Raw genomic sequence first — 15,169 nt, forward strand, 5'->3', positions numbered from 1 at the left:
GGGCAGAACAGCCCTATTGGGTTTATTTAATGGTTAAATGATTCCCTTTTCTCTATAATAATAAAACAGTACCTGTACTTGATCCCAACTAAGATATAATTACCCCTTATTGGGGCAGAACAGCCCTATTGGGTTTATTTAATGGTTAAATGATTCCCTTTTCTCTGTAATAATAAAACAGTACCTGTACTTGATCCCAACTAAGATATAATTACCCCTTATTGGGGCAGAACAGCCCTATTGGGTTTATTTAATGGTTAAATGATTCCCTTTTCTCTGTAATAATAAAACAGTACCTGTACTTGATCCCAACTAAGATATAATTACCCCTTATTGGGGGCAGAACAGCCCTATTGGGTTTATTTAATGGTTAAATGATTCGCTTTTCTCTGTAATAATAAAACAGTACCTGTACTTGATCCCAACTAAGATATAAATAATCCTTATTGGGGCAGAACAGCCCTATTGGGTTTATTTTATGGTTAAATTATTCCCTTTTCTCTGTAATAATAAAACAGTACCTGTACTTGATCCCAACTAAGATATAATTACCCCTTATTGGGGCAGAACAGCCCTATTGGGTTTATTTAATGGTTAAATGATTCCCTTTTCTCTGTAATAATAAAACAGTACCTGTACTTGATCCCAACTAAGATATAATTACCCCTTATTGGGGGCAGAACAGCCCTATTGGGTTTATTTCATGGTTAAATGATTCCCTTTTCTCTGTAATAATAAAACAGTACCTGTACTTGATCCCAACTAAGATATAATTACCCCTTATTGGGGCAGAACAGCCCTATTGGGTTTATTTAATGGTTAAATGATTCCCTTTTCTCTGTAATAATAAAACAGTACCTGTACTTGATCCCAACTAAGATATAATTACCCCTTATTGGGGGCAGAACAGCCCTATTGGGTTTATTTAATGGTTAAATGATTCCCTTTTCTCTGTAATAATAAAACAGCACCTGTACTTGATCCCAACTAAGATATAATTACCCCTTATTGGGGGCAGAACAGCCCTATTGGGTTTATTTAATGGTTAAATGATTCCCTTTTCTCTGTAATAATAAAACAGTACCTGTACTTGATCCCAACTAAGATATAATTACCCCTTATTGGGGCAGAACAGCCCTATTGGGTTTATTTCATGGTTAAATGATTCCCTTTTCTCTGTAATAATAAAACAGTACCTGTACTTGATCCCAACTAAGATATAATTACCCCTTATTGGGGCAGAACAGCCCTATTGGGTTTATTTAATGGTTAAATGATTCCCTTTTCTCTGTAATAATAAAACAGCCTTACGACAATGAAGCTGCCCATAACAGTGCCAGTATATTGCCCCCACTGCAGATATATTGGGCCTGCCGAGCTCAGGTACCCTAACAAGCTACAGATGGATCACATACCAGTAGTGAGTGTGGAGATGTGAGCCGCAAAGTTAGGTTGAGACAAAAGATCTATGTACATGGTGGGGGTTCCATACATGCAAGTGCACCTAGAAAATACACAGAATAAAAGCAACTCAGTAACCACCTTAGAAGAAAGTAACATAATGTGCAGTTAACTCATTAAAAAGGTACATCTATCAGAGAGTCGGAACACTCCCACAGCAGACACAGAGCAGCATAAAACAAAAGTGCAGTGCACAGGGGGGACCAATAGAGGGCAGCATATACTGCATAAAGCAATATTGCAAAAGACGTACCATGAAACGACATTTGCCCAATAAAATATACTTCTAAAGGCTCCCATACACGGGCCGATAGTAGCTGCTGATATGGGTCCCTTGGACCGATTCGGCAGCTAATCGGCCAGTGTATGGGCACTTCTGACGGGCCTGCCCGACCGATATCTGTCCTGAAATCGGGCAGATCTCTATCGGCCAGGTTAGAAAATCTAGTTGGATCGGGGACTGCACCGGCTCATTGATGCGATACCCAGACAGACTTTACCTATACCCGTCGTTATAATTTGATCGTTTGTCCCCAGGGCCAAATGATCAAATTACCCTGGATTCTCCCGATATCGCCCACCCGTAGGTGGGGGATATCGGGAGAAGATTCGCTCACTTGGCGACATCGCCAAACGAGCGGATCTGCCAGTGTATGGGGACCTTAACAGATATAGGACTATTAGCGCAGTGCTCTACTACCAAACAACCAGAAGGTGGCAGAATCCTCAAACAACACAATGATTTGCTGGCAGACAGAGCACTGGACTAATGATACGATATATGCCGGGACCTGTGCAGTGTGACCTAGTGGCACAACCAGGTTTAATAGCAAATGCTTGTGGTTTCTGAATCCAGGAAGACATGGGGTTCGTAACCTGCATCCCCTACTTGTGCCTGTGCCCCAGGCTCTTTAATATAGATTGTAAGCTCTTTGTGCCAGCGGAACATGGAATGATGAGGCAGAGGGGAACCTGAGGGCACTGGGGGGGAGGGGATCTAGGGTTCTTACTTCTCATTGGAAATAGCCTCAAGGAGAGCCCGAGGATCATAACCTGGAGACGGGAAGACCAGGGTGGTACCATAAACTGCCATAACCATTCCCCCAATCACAGAGCCCAGGCAGTGATACAGCGGCACCGGGATGGCTGTTCTAACGCCCTGGAAGAAATATGGGTCCCTGGGTCATTTAAAAAGCAGATGGCGACTCCATCCATTACAGGTTGGGAATGCCAGGAATCAGTCCAATATTGCCTCACCTTCCTCCAGTTGAAGCCCATCCGCCTTCCCCCAAGGCTTGAATTGTTAACAATGTTGTGGTGACTAAGAGTTGCCCCTTTGGGACTTCCAGTTGTTCCCTAGAAACAGACACACACGGAGTAAGATAAGGAAGGAGGTTACACAATGAAGGTACAGGAGGCATGGATACAGATAGCATGGAGAGGGGAGGATAAGAATACATATATTGTTTTCCATAGACAGTACAGTATGGGGGTACAGCTTATTGTGTGCCCAGAACATTCCTTCTCTGTATATTTGTATTTATACATATGGGTAGGAGGTGCCATAGTGTTTCCCTTAGACAGTACAGTATGGGGGTACAGCTTATTGTGTGCCCAGAACATTCCTTCTCTGTATATTTGTATTTATACATATGGGTAGGGGGTGCCATAGTGTTTCCCTTAGACAGTACAGTATGGGGGTACAGCTTATTGTGTGCCCAGAACATTCCTTCTCTGTATATTTGTATTTATACATATGGGTAGGAGGTGCCATAGTGTTTCCCTTAGACAGTACAGTATGGGGGTACAGCTTATTGTGTGCCCAGAACATTCCTTCTCTGTATATTTGTATTTATACATATGGGTAGGGGGTGCCATAGTGTTTCCCTTAGACAGTACAGTATGGGGGTACAGCTTATTGTGTGCCCAGAACATTCCTTCTCTGTATATTTGTATTTATACATATGGGTAGGGGGTGCCATAGTGTTTCCCTTAGACAGTACAGTATGGGGGTACAGCTTTTTGTGTGCCCAGAACATTCCTTCTCTGTATATTTGTTTTTTTACATATGGGTAGGAGATGCCATAGTGTTTCCCTTAGACAGTACAGTATGGGGGTACAGCTTATTGTGTGCCCAGAACATTCCCTCTCTGTATATTTGTATTTATACATATGGGTAGGGGGTGCCATAGTGTTTCCCTTAGACAGTACAGTATGGGGGTACAGCTTATTGTGTGCCCAGAACATTCCTTCTCTGTATATTTGTATTTATACATATGGGTAGGAGGTGCCATAGTGTTTCCCTTAGACAGTACAGTATGGGGGTACAGCTTATTGTGTGCCCAGAACATTCCTTCTCTGTATATTTGTATTTATACATATGGGTAGGGGGTGCCATAGTGTTTCCCTTAGACAGTACAGTATGGGGGTACAGCTTATTGTGTGCCCAGAACATTCCTTCTCTGTATATTTGTATTTATACATATGGGTAGGGGGTGCCATAGTGTTTCCCTTAGACAGTACAGTATGGGGGTACAGCTTATTGTGTGCCCAGAACATTCCTTCTCTGTATATTTGTATTTATACATATGGGTAGGAGGTGCCATAGTGTTTCCCTTAGACAGTACAGTATGGGGGTACAGCTTATTGTGCCCAGAACATTCCTTCTCTGTATATTTGTATTTATACATATGGGTAGGAGGTGCCATAGTGTTTCCCTTAGACAGTACAGTATGGGGGTACAGCTTATTGTGTGCCCAGAACATTCCTTCTCTGTATATTTGTATTTATACATATGGGAGGGGGGTGCCATAGTGTTTCCCTTAGACAGTACAGTATGGGGGTACAGCTTATTGTGTGCCCAGAACATTCCTTCTCTGTATATTTGTATTTATACATATGGGAGGGAGGTGCCATAGTGTTTCCCTTAGACAGTACAGTATGGGGGTACAGCTTATTGTGTGCCCAGAACTCCTACTCCCTTGAGCGGGCATTTGGCAAGGCCCCCTGTGCAGGTGTGGGAGTCCCTGGGGGGCAGCAGCCCAGGTGGGGCTCGGACACCCATTACGATGCTGGTATACGGCACAGTTGCCCTGCTGTGTGAGGCTCAGACAAGGTAACTATATCAGACACTTACAGATGTGAACTGGATGTTGATGGGGTCGTCACATGTAATTTGCTTCTGAAGATCCTGCAGCTGCAGCACTGAGCTCGGGTTCCCTGCCTCCATGACATCCTGGAACAGAAAGGTGCCGGGGTGCCGCTTGTCCAGGACAACAACTGTGTGGAGATCCGGAAGCCTGTCAGATAGAGAGGCATGGGAGTCTGAGCATAAGTATAAAAAAACATGGAGGAGACCGCAACCTGGGGAATTCATGGAGGCAAATGTTGCCTGAAATGTGATTGCCCCTATGCAACCTGAACAGGAACAGAGTGGGACTTGCCTGTAGGAAAGTTAGTAACATGTGAGTGCCAATGGGAGACAGAAGGGGCACCATGGGGGAGGGGAGGAGACCAAGAAAGTGGGTGCTGAAGGAAGGACAGAAGGAAGGATTCAGAAGGGACCTACTTACTTCTTGCACTGAAGTCCTCCTGCTGGTGAAGTCTCCAATTCTGGACAAACCTCTGAAAGCAGCTCATAGTACTTCTGGGATTTAAACTGTGATGGGAAAATAAGTGCGGAACATCTAACCTGCAAGGAGGAGAACAGACATCAGTCTACAACAGGAGAAAAACCTTAACAAAGAGCTGGTGCTAGAGTTGGTTCCTATTGGCTTCACGGCCCTGGGCTCCACTGGAGAAGAGACCAAAGCGGAGTCGTTGGGCAATAAATCCCAGCATGCTCCAGGTTCACAGATAGCAAGCAATGGCTGCGAGGATGGGTGGCCAAGAAAGACCAAGTAGAGATCTAGATGCTAGCACCCTTTGGCTGATGGCCTACAGTTCCCAGCATTCTCCAACTGCAGGGGGATTCACACTGGCACCTATGGGAATGAGGGGCCCATACCTGCTCGATCTTCCTATAAAGGGGCAGTAAAGTATTTTTGCCAAGGTCATCTCCGTACCTTCCTCAGGACGTACTCCAGCTCTCTGGACTGATAGGCCGGGTTCACAGAGACCTACAGACAAAATTCAATATTAAAATGCTATTGCGCTCCACCCCATTCCTGCCGTGCTGTCACTCAAGCATCCGCCGTCCATTTATGCCGGAATCGCCAACCTTACGTCCAGTCTAGTGCTGCCCCTGAGGCACCTTACCAGGATAATGCCAGCCTGGGCCGTGGCAAACTGCACTAATATCCATTCATAGCTGTTGGGGCCCCACATTCCCACGCGATCTCCTCTCTTGAGGCCAAGAGCTACTAGCCCGGCGGCAAGTGTATCGACCTGAGGGGAAAGGGACACCCAAAAAGTTAGATATTTCAGATATCCTTACGCCTGATTAGCCCCGCCTCCTCCCATCCCTTTCATATACTCCCAAACGCACATCCTTGATCAGCTGGCTGAAGGTTTTGCGTGTGTCGCTGGTGGGGAAAATGACGGCCTCCTGGTCGGGGGTCCGATGGGTGGTCTCCAGTAGGCACTGGTGCACGGTCCTGCTGGTGAGGGGCAGCTCGCTGGTTCCATGAACATAACTGGTGTTGGTAACAGGCCTGGGAGGTGGGGCGTCTGACAGCAAAGAGCTGAAGGGGTAAGAAGAACTCTATGAACATGTTACTCTACACCGGCTGGCACAGTCATGCTAATGGGCACGCCAACGTTCAAGCATTAAAGGGAAACTTTACCTAATAATTTAGTATTTTGAACCCATTTAAAGAACCTCAATAACAGTGTCCCCTTTAAATATCCATGCCTGCTCTGCCAATGTCACCAGAGGGGGCTGAATAGGAAACAGGGGCCCTTATATAAATATATATATATAAATATATATAGGTTCTGTCGGACAAGGAACAGGTGCGGATTCGTTCAGGCCGCGCTGAGGCTACAGGAACAAGATGCCTCTGCCAAGCTGGAACCAACGACAAAGACATTTGAAAGCTGCAAAGAGTAAGAAGGCAAAAGGCAAATAACCAAGACCAATTGAAAAGTTGCTTAGAACTGGCTAATTTACAACATACTAAAAGGTTAACTGAAATGTGAACCCTTTTCAAATGAAGAAGGGAGGGAAACAGAGGGTTTGGGGTCTGGGACCTTTGGATAACAATTGTGGTCAAACATTACACGCCGGCTTGGCATTACCAGTTAATGGCTGAACTAAGTGACTGACTAACCATAACAATAATATTTACTTTCTACATCCAATAGTGGGGTCAAGGGGCACAGTGAATCCCCATCACTGTCTATTTTGCCTGACACCCATACAACCTGTACCTGACCGCTCCCATCTCTATACCCACACCCGACCTTCCTATCTGTGACGTTACCAAAGGGGCTGGGGCGACACACGTGTACATAAATAAAGATGGCAGAGCCAGGAAGTGGGGCTTAACTATGGTGTGAGTGGGCTCAATGGGCCAAACATGGGATATCTACTCACCATAAATATACAGAAACAGGCCTGGGCTGGGAGTCAAACTAGGCCCTGGCATTCCAAGTACCCAGAGGCCCAAACAGCCCCCCCAGCCCAATAAATAGTGACTATGGCACCTTACAGCAGCCCCTCTGGCATTTGCCTGAATCCACAGATTGCCAGTCTGGGCCTGGGCCCTGGCATTCCCAGTACCCAGAGGCCCAAACAGTCCCCCCAGCCCAATAAATAGTGACTGTCTATGGCACCTTACAGCAGCCCCTCTGGCATTTGCCTGAACCCACAGATTGCCAGTCTGGGCCTGGGCCCTGGCATTCCAAGTACCCAGAGGCCCAAACAGTCCCCCAGCCCAATAAATAGTGAGTGTCTATGGCACCTTACAGCAGCCCCTCTGGCATTTGCCTGAACCCACAGATTGCCAGTCTGGGCCTGGGCCCTGGCATTCCAAGTACCCAGAGGCCCAAACAGCCCCCCCAGCCCCATAAATAGTGACTGTCTATGGCATCTTACAGTAGCCCCTCTGGCATTTGCCAGAACCCACAGATTGCCAGTCTGGGCCTTGCACCCATATTGCATTGTGCTAGGGGCTATGGTCCCTCTGCTTATTATTCAGTTGCTCTCCCCCAGTCTGTGCCCCAGCCGTGCCCAAGCTCCTGTGCCACTGAGTTCTCTCTCTCTAATATCTGTGTGACTGTAAATGTCAGCGAGTCGCATAAACACACGTGCTGTTGGCTCGGTGCCGGAATATCCTGAAGCCTAGTGCCTGTACGGTCACATGTGCCTGGGAGCGCACTGCTGGCAAACACAAACTAATTCAATGTACCATGGTACTTTCCCATGTTATTGTCTCTAACTGTAGGCATTTTGGCATCTGTGGGTAGGAGAGCATTTGGAAGGGATAGGATAATGGAAAATAACGATCACCGTTTAGATTGTAAGCTCTACAGAGCAGGGACCTTCATCCTCTTGTGTCTTTGAGTTTTAAATTATTGCAACTGTATCTTGTATTTATTGTTATACTGTGTATTTATCTATAATTATCTTTAACCCCCTGTTTGTATTAATGTATTCATCTCCCGCACCCCCTAGGGGCCCCCGCTGCACCTCCTAATCCCCTGCAGGGGGGCCCATTGGATTTTTTCCCCAGTGTCCCGGTAGCCCAGTCCGACCCTGGTTCTGACAAACTATATAGCAGAAGCTGATTAACAGACCTGGAGTAGAACACTGCTCTCATTTGCAGCCATTATACTTGTGTATACTCTGATGCACCCAGCACCCTGTCTCCCTGGCGATTGGTTGGTAAGAGTGAGACTGGGCCGCTCCTGGGGGACCACGCGTTCTGTGTGTGAATTAGCCGCTATGTTGTATCTCATATTGAGGTAAAGGGCCCCCTGTACAGCACAATTCTACAACCCTGGGCAGCTGTCAGTCACTAGTGTGCCACTGCCCATCTTCATGTGTCCCTCTGTGGGAAGCCGCCAGTGGCACAGAGGGATACTAGGAAGATGGGCAGGGGCACAGAGGGACACAGGGAAGAAGGGCAGTGGCACAGAGGGACACAGGGAAGCTGGGCAGGGGCACAGAGGATGCAAGGCACTGGGCAGGGGCACAGAATAGCCAGGCAGCAAAAAAAAAAAAAAAAAACTGGGCAAACTTGTAACCCAAAAGTTCCATCCTTTGCAAACCCCCCCCCGCACCCATAAATACCCCCTTTACCCAGTCTCATTCTGCATTTTCCCAGTCACTGACAGCTGCCCATGGTTATAGAATCGTACTGTACCGGGGGTGCCAGGGAGTCACTGGGGATTGATAAAACTGATACAGATAACAGTGTGCCAGAGTAAAGTTGGCCATACACGCTAATATTCACTTGTGGCGAGGTCGCGCCAGATTAGTGGAACGTGGGCCAAACCACATCGCAGTACTTTGAATGCAAGCCAACAATTAAAGGGGAAAAAACACTATCTACAAATGTTTAGCAAATAATATGTCAGAGGTTAATGAGCACAGAGGCCATTATTAATCTCCAGAGTAATCATTACATGGGGGTTAAAGGTTGGTCCAGATGAGATATTAATGCCGAGATTACAGGACTCCGCCTCCTGCATGCCCCAACTAGCCCACGCTGTAGCTAACTCCTCCCCACAGTAACTGGCATCAGACTGGGCAGAGGGTCCCACAGCTTTGGGAATGGCCCACTTAAGGGGTCTCACAGCAGTAGACTGGGGTCCCCATTTGAAGGCGAGATTATCAGATACAACATAGCGGCTAATTCACATACGTAGAATGCGTGGTCCCCCAGGAGCGGCCCAGTCTCACTCTTACCAACCAATCGCCAGGGAGACAGGGTGCTGGGTGCATGAGAGTATACACAAGTATAATGGCTGCAAATGAGAGCAGTGTTTGTTCATCCTGTTCTCTTCTCTGGTTCAAACTCTCCAAACAATGTAGCAGAAGTCAGTTCTTTTCCAGGTTTGTTAATCAGCTTCTACGATATTGTTAGTCAGAACCAGTAGTGCAGAGAGCAAGTTGAGATTCCCTGCTCGGCCCTTTATGGAGGCAATATACACTGTGCACACATTCCTACTGTTGTGATCATTATTTTCCATTATCCTATCCCTTCCAAATGCTCTCCTACCCACAGATGCCAACAGTTATTATTAGTCGGTATATAGTGCAGTCAGTTTTGCGCAGATTTTGCGCAGATTTACGGAGATTGTTCCTATCAGTCCCTGCCCCAGCGGGGCTATAAGGTGGCCGTGGATTAAAAGATCCGCTTGTTTGGTGGCCAAACCAGTAAATCTTTGCCCTATTTGCCCACCTTGATTAAGCTGAACCGATTGGCCCTAGGGCTCTGCAGGTTGTTGGATCGTGACCACATCAATGTGCAGACCTGGTCCTCGATTCAATGGAAAAATCATACCTGCCCAATCCACATCTGCCCGATTTGTGCCCACATATCCGTCAGTAGGCCTATCAGGAGGCCCCATACATGGGCTGATAAGATGCCAACTGGGTCCATTGGCTGCTTTTATTAGCCCATGTATGCCCACCTTTACACTCTAACTAAAGGTGGCCATACATATTAAGATCCTCTTGTTTGTTGAGGTCACCAAACGAGTGGATGTTTCTCCCCATATGCCCACCTAAGGACTGAACGACTTAAATCGAACTAAAGGACTCCTACCCGGCCTGCACCCGGAGGCACTGTCTCCTCGGAAGCAGACACAGCGGATGTTGGCTTTAAAATGCAAACTCGTTTTTTTTCTGGCGATATCTGCTGCGTATGCCTGCACCTAAGTGGGCACAGTGCTTCTGGGTGCAGGCAAGGTAGGAGGCTGATGCCAACAATGGGTTGATTCTTGGCTGCAGGATGAGAATCATGGGTGGCATCAGTCTTAACCTCCCTGGCTAAGGACCGGACCTCTTGTTAAATAACGGCACCACATTCTCCCTTCACTACTGGCAACCACACAGCTAATCTCCCTTTGTGCCACACTGGGGAAAATCCCATCAGGATTCATTTGCCACCAAATAATCTTGTTTCGTATGGACTTTCTCCCGGCTCAACCAGTCACCTATACTTAAACTTACAGAATTACAGCCTTAAACAGATGAAAAGCAGTTGAATACCTCGGCCTTCTCCCTGTTTCCGCCAACCAGTTTAACGGCATTGTATTTAAAAAACCCTTTTTATTTTTAATTTTGTTTCCCCGATTGCATTTCTACCTGCTCCACTGCCTCTTCCCCTTTATTAAAAGGTTCGAATTACTCAGCTAACTTGAATGCCTTCTGTGCACATTTCTTGTTCCTAATCTCAGTAATCTATTCAGCCATAGTGGTTTGCACTATAGAGACGTGTTTGGCAGCATTTGACATTGTATTTACCTTGAGTTTAACCCTGGGAAAGGGCTGCCCCAGTTAATACGCCTTTTCATGCCATTCACACAGTGAAAAAATTGTGTTTTGACACCTGGGACCAAAAGAAAAGGTACAAAAAACACACTGGGTGCCATTACCCTTCTTGTAGCAGCAAATGAGACTTGTCATGGGTTACTTTCCCTTGGCCATAATAAAAAGCACTGCGGCTTCCCAGTGACCAATAATTAAACCCAGAGAAAAGTGCCTGTCTGCATTTACTGATAAAAGTCATGGTTTAAGACCCAAAGCCGACTGATGTCAATGAGAGTCATCTGTGGCAAAAAGCATGGTTTTTAGCAGTGGTTTAATGAGCGCCAATCAGATTGGACATCATATTGACACTTAGCAGGCCATACATTATAAGATCTGCATGTTTGTTGATGGATCTTATCCTGATATGCCCACCTATGGTTGCCAATAAGAGCCACAAAATCAGATCCCAACTACTAGAATACAGGCCATCGGGGTAAAGACCACTGAGGTGCGATGCAGTCCTCAAACTAACCTGCCCAATCAACATCTGCCCCATTTTCAGCCAGATATCAGTCAGGTAGGCCCGTCCCATGGCCCCATACACAGGCCAATTAGAGAAGGAAACAAGAGCCCATTGGTACCTCACAGCTGAGATGGGAGAAACCATCCATGGGGGCACCTATAAGACTGGGTTTTATGGAAAACATCTAGCAGAAAACTATTGCTGAATAAAATCCGGCTGATTTGATCATACAGCAATATCTATGCTGAACACTTGGCCAAGGGCCACATCAACCATAGGGCAGCTTTTATTGGCCTATGTATGGCCAGCTTTAGGCCAAACTACTAAAGGTGCTTCTAGTAGTAACGACTCAGCGCACTGTTAGCACTGTTAGTCGAGGTACAGATGGCACTGGGTGCCTGGACCCCATCTCCTCGGCTACTATATAATGCAATGGGCAAGTCACCGCTGTGCCTTTTCCCTATTACAGAAATACATTCCTTGCTTATCTTTAGATAGTACATCCACTGAGTGCTAAAGGGAAAGTGAATCCCGCGTGACAGCCATAAAGCGGAAACGGCTCCGGCCATAAGACTGCAGCGGACAAGCATGTTCTTTAGGAGCAAATAAAAGCAGGTAAGAAACCTGATTACAATTTATAGGCACTTAAGTCAGCCCAAGGCTCAGATTCCCTAGGAATGTGCCTTTTGTTCAGAGCAATGGACTTTCAGCTGTAAAGCCCCCAGAATTCCAGGCTGACATGCCTAGACATGATAAAGCTGGATTTGCTGAAGGCATTCCGGGGACAAATAAAACCGTGAGAAATAACTGGGCCCCCTCCCAACTCCCCTATGATCTGCCCCACTGTGCAACCCTAATCCCAGCTGGTTGCTCTGCCATGTTCTGTACAGCAGAGTAGCACAGTGAAATTGACAGGCCCCGTTAGGTCACTGACACTGAGCATGTGCAGTAGAAACCAGGTCCAGATCTGCTCCCTGCAGACCAGGCAACCCGAAATGGCGTCAGATGGTGCCCACAAACCCTGTTGGGCTACTTTGCTTTTTAGGATACAAGGTACAGCAGTCAGTTTTGGGGGTCCTCAGTGGAGGGGTACCAAAGGGCTCAGCAGGGGGTCCTGCTTGAAGTCTGACATTCCATCCTCACACACTTGCCCTGAACCTGGCCAATTCATGTTTCACACACATCTGTGGCATCAAGATGCTCCATATGGCCTATTAACCATGTTAGAAGCCAGCGTGGCATGAATACCCCCACAATCACTATGGGCCTTGGAGGGGTTAATGCACCCAAGTGGTGCCATGTCACCTTCATTGAAGTCTAAAGGGAAACTCCATTCCAGTGACTGAATTGTATGTGCTCTCTACTGTATGTGGGCAGCAAGGCACGTGAATGCTCAGTACTGCGGCCCACAATGCACTGCTATATGGGGGGCGGGGCTCAGTGATCTACTGTCAGTGCATTAAAGGGGAACACTCACTGCCCAAGAACTGTCTGCATGAAAGAATAGACTATCCAATCCATATTAGAGAATGTCCATTGGAAAGCTGCTGAGAATGGCATTTCTGCTGTCCCTGTGGCAGTGGAGCTTACAATCTAAGGTCTCTATCTCACTCTCTAGTCACTGACTTGTCTGTGTGTTATCGCAGCGTGGGAGGAAAGCGCAGACATGGAGAGCACATAGACGCTCCTGGCAGATCAATTCTGCAGTTCGGTTCTGGCCCAGTGCCCAGGGCAGGATTAGACCCAGGACTCCAAACTGGCCAATTGTGCAGCTGGGCTGGAAGTCACTGTCACTTTAAGATCCCCAGCTGGACCTATTCCTGGGTTTGTACAGGACATTACTATCCGATATGGGGGGGGGGGGGGGGTAGTTTACAGCAGTTCAGGCCTGCCTATCGCTATCACATGTATCACATGACTGCAGGGTGGGCTATATTAATATTATAGCGTCATAAACTGGGTCTATAGAGTACAGCTCTGGGGCAGGAGCCAGGGGCAAGATGGGCTACCTGGGGGGCAAGTTATGCACTTCACCCCACTCGCCTTAGTTCTCTCCTGCAGAATTGCCCCATGTCCAGGCAAACTAGAACTCTTAGCCAGTACTTGCCGCATCCCAGCCATACATGCCGCTACCTACCTCCCCCCATTGCCCTTCTACCCACTCCCTGCCCCCCTGTAACTGTAACCAGGGCCCAGACCCTGCGGGGGGCAGATCTGATGAGTAGGAAGGGGGTGTTGCTCCACTCGCTGCCCCCTTACCTGCCCCGATGAATGCCGCGGTAGCACACCCGCCTCCAGCCTGCACCCACAACCTCCCGGGTCAGGACTTGGACCAGCCTGACAGGCGCCATAACGAGGTGCAGCGCAAAGAGCCCAAGCTCGCCTGAAGGAACCCGAATAGTACAGTAACAGGGAGTTCTTTTGTTAACCCACGCCCAGTTACTGGGTAGCTCCGCCCTGTGGGGATGCCACGCCCACTCTGTACTTAAGTCCCGCCCCGTACTTCGCTATGTTACAGCCATGTGCGAGGAGGTTGCCCCGCCCACATACAGTTTCGCCGGGGGGGGCAAGTTAGGGAGTGAGTGTAAGGTTGGGGCAAGTTAGGGAGTGAGTGTAAGGTTGGGGCAAGTTAGGGAGTGAGTGTAAGGTTGGGGCAAGTTAGGGAGTGAGTGTAAGGTTGGGGCAAGTTAGGGAGTGAGTGTAAGGTTGGGGCAAGTTAGGGAGTGAGTGTAAGGTTGGGGGCAAGTTAGGGAGTGAGTGTAAGGTTGGGGGCAAGTTAGGGAGTCAGTGTAAGGTTGGGGCAAGTTAGGGAGTGAGTGTAAGGTTGGGGCAAGTTAGGGAGTGAGTGTAAGGTTGGGGCAAGTTAGGGAGTGAGTGTAAGGTTGGGGGCAAGTTAGGGAGTGAGTGTAAGGTTGGGGGCAAGTTAGGGAGTGAGTGTAAGGTTGGGGCAAGTTAGGGAGTGAGTGTAAGGTTGGGGCAAGTTAGGGAGTGAGTGTAAGGTTGGGGCAAGTTAGGGAGTGAGTGTAAGGTTGGGGGCAAGTTAGGGAGTGAGTGTAAGGTTGGGGCAAGTTAGGGAGTGAGTGTAAGGTTGGGGCAAGTTAGGGAGTGAGTGTAAGGTTGGGGCAAGTTAGGGAGTGAGTGTAAGGTTGGGGCAAGTTAGGGAGTGAGTGTAAGGTTGGGGCAAGTTAGGGAGTGAGTGTAAGGTTGGGGCAAGTTAGGCACTGGCACACCGACACATACACGCCTAGGGAAAGCAGTGCCAGCGTCTGTATGCCTCAGGCTGCTCATAGGCAGAGCACTAACAATTCTAAATTCTCCCACAGGGACAACTAATAAAAAGACAAAGGTGGGGGTGGCACATAGGGCAGAATTACCCACTGTACCATCCTGCTATATTCCCTGAGCTACAGCTCTAATGTCCTCCCAACAGTCCGGGCCTGGGTCCTGGCATTCCCAGTACCCAGAGGCACAAACAGCGCCCCCAGCCCAATAAATAGTGACTGTCTATGGCATCTTATAGCAGCCCCTCTGGCATTTGCCTGAACCCACAGATTGCCAGTCTGGGCCTGGGTCCTGGCATTCCCAGTACCCAGAGGCCCAAACAGCCCCCCCAGCCCAATAAATAGTGACTGTCTATGGCATCTTACAGCAGCCCCTCTGGCATTTGCCTGAACCCACAGATTGCCAGTCTGGGCCTGGGCCCTGGCATTCCAAGTACCCAGAGGCCCAAACAGCCCCCCCCCCAGCCCAATAAATAGTGACTA

At 47.9% G+C, this 15,169-nt stretch overlaps 1 protein-coding gene across 1 annotated transcript in view; it reads right to left on the minus strand.

The window, feature by feature from the left end:
* Positions 1-13,841, minus strand: part of acsf2 (acyl-CoA synthetase family member 2) — a 33,115-nt gene extending 19,274 nt beyond the window's left edge. Inside the window, exons 1-9 of the mRNA XM_002939575.5 lie at positions 13,665-13,841; positions 5,948-6,143; positions 5,719-5,847; positions 5,526-5,579; positions 5,034-5,152; positions 4,598-4,760; positions 2,719-2,817; positions 2,472-2,620; positions 1,416-1,504 (exon numbers count right to left, since the gene is read on the minus strand). Coding sequence (XP_002939621.3) covers positions 1,416-1,504; positions 2,472-2,620; positions 2,719-2,817; positions 4,598-4,760; positions 5,034-5,152; positions 5,526-5,579; positions 5,719-5,847; positions 5,948-6,143; positions 13,665-13,756 — 1,090 coding nt within the window. The 5' untranslated portion in view covers positions 13,757-13,841. The remainder of the gene's footprint in view (positions 1-1,415; positions 1,505-2,471; positions 2,621-2,718; positions 2,818-4,597; positions 4,761-5,033; positions 5,153-5,525; positions 5,580-5,718; positions 5,848-5,947; positions 6,144-13,664) is intronic.
* Between the last annotated feature and the right edge of the window lie 1,328 nt (positions 13,842-15,169).

The sequence above is a fragment of the Xenopus tropicalis genome, chromosome 10 (assembly GCF_000004195.4).
Source record: "Xenopus tropicalis strain Nigerian chromosome 10, UCB_Xtro_10.0, whole genome shotgun sequence".
In the NCBI taxonomy this organism is placed as follows: Eukaryota; Metazoa; Chordata; class Amphibia; order Anura; family Pipidae; genus Xenopus; species Xenopus tropicalis.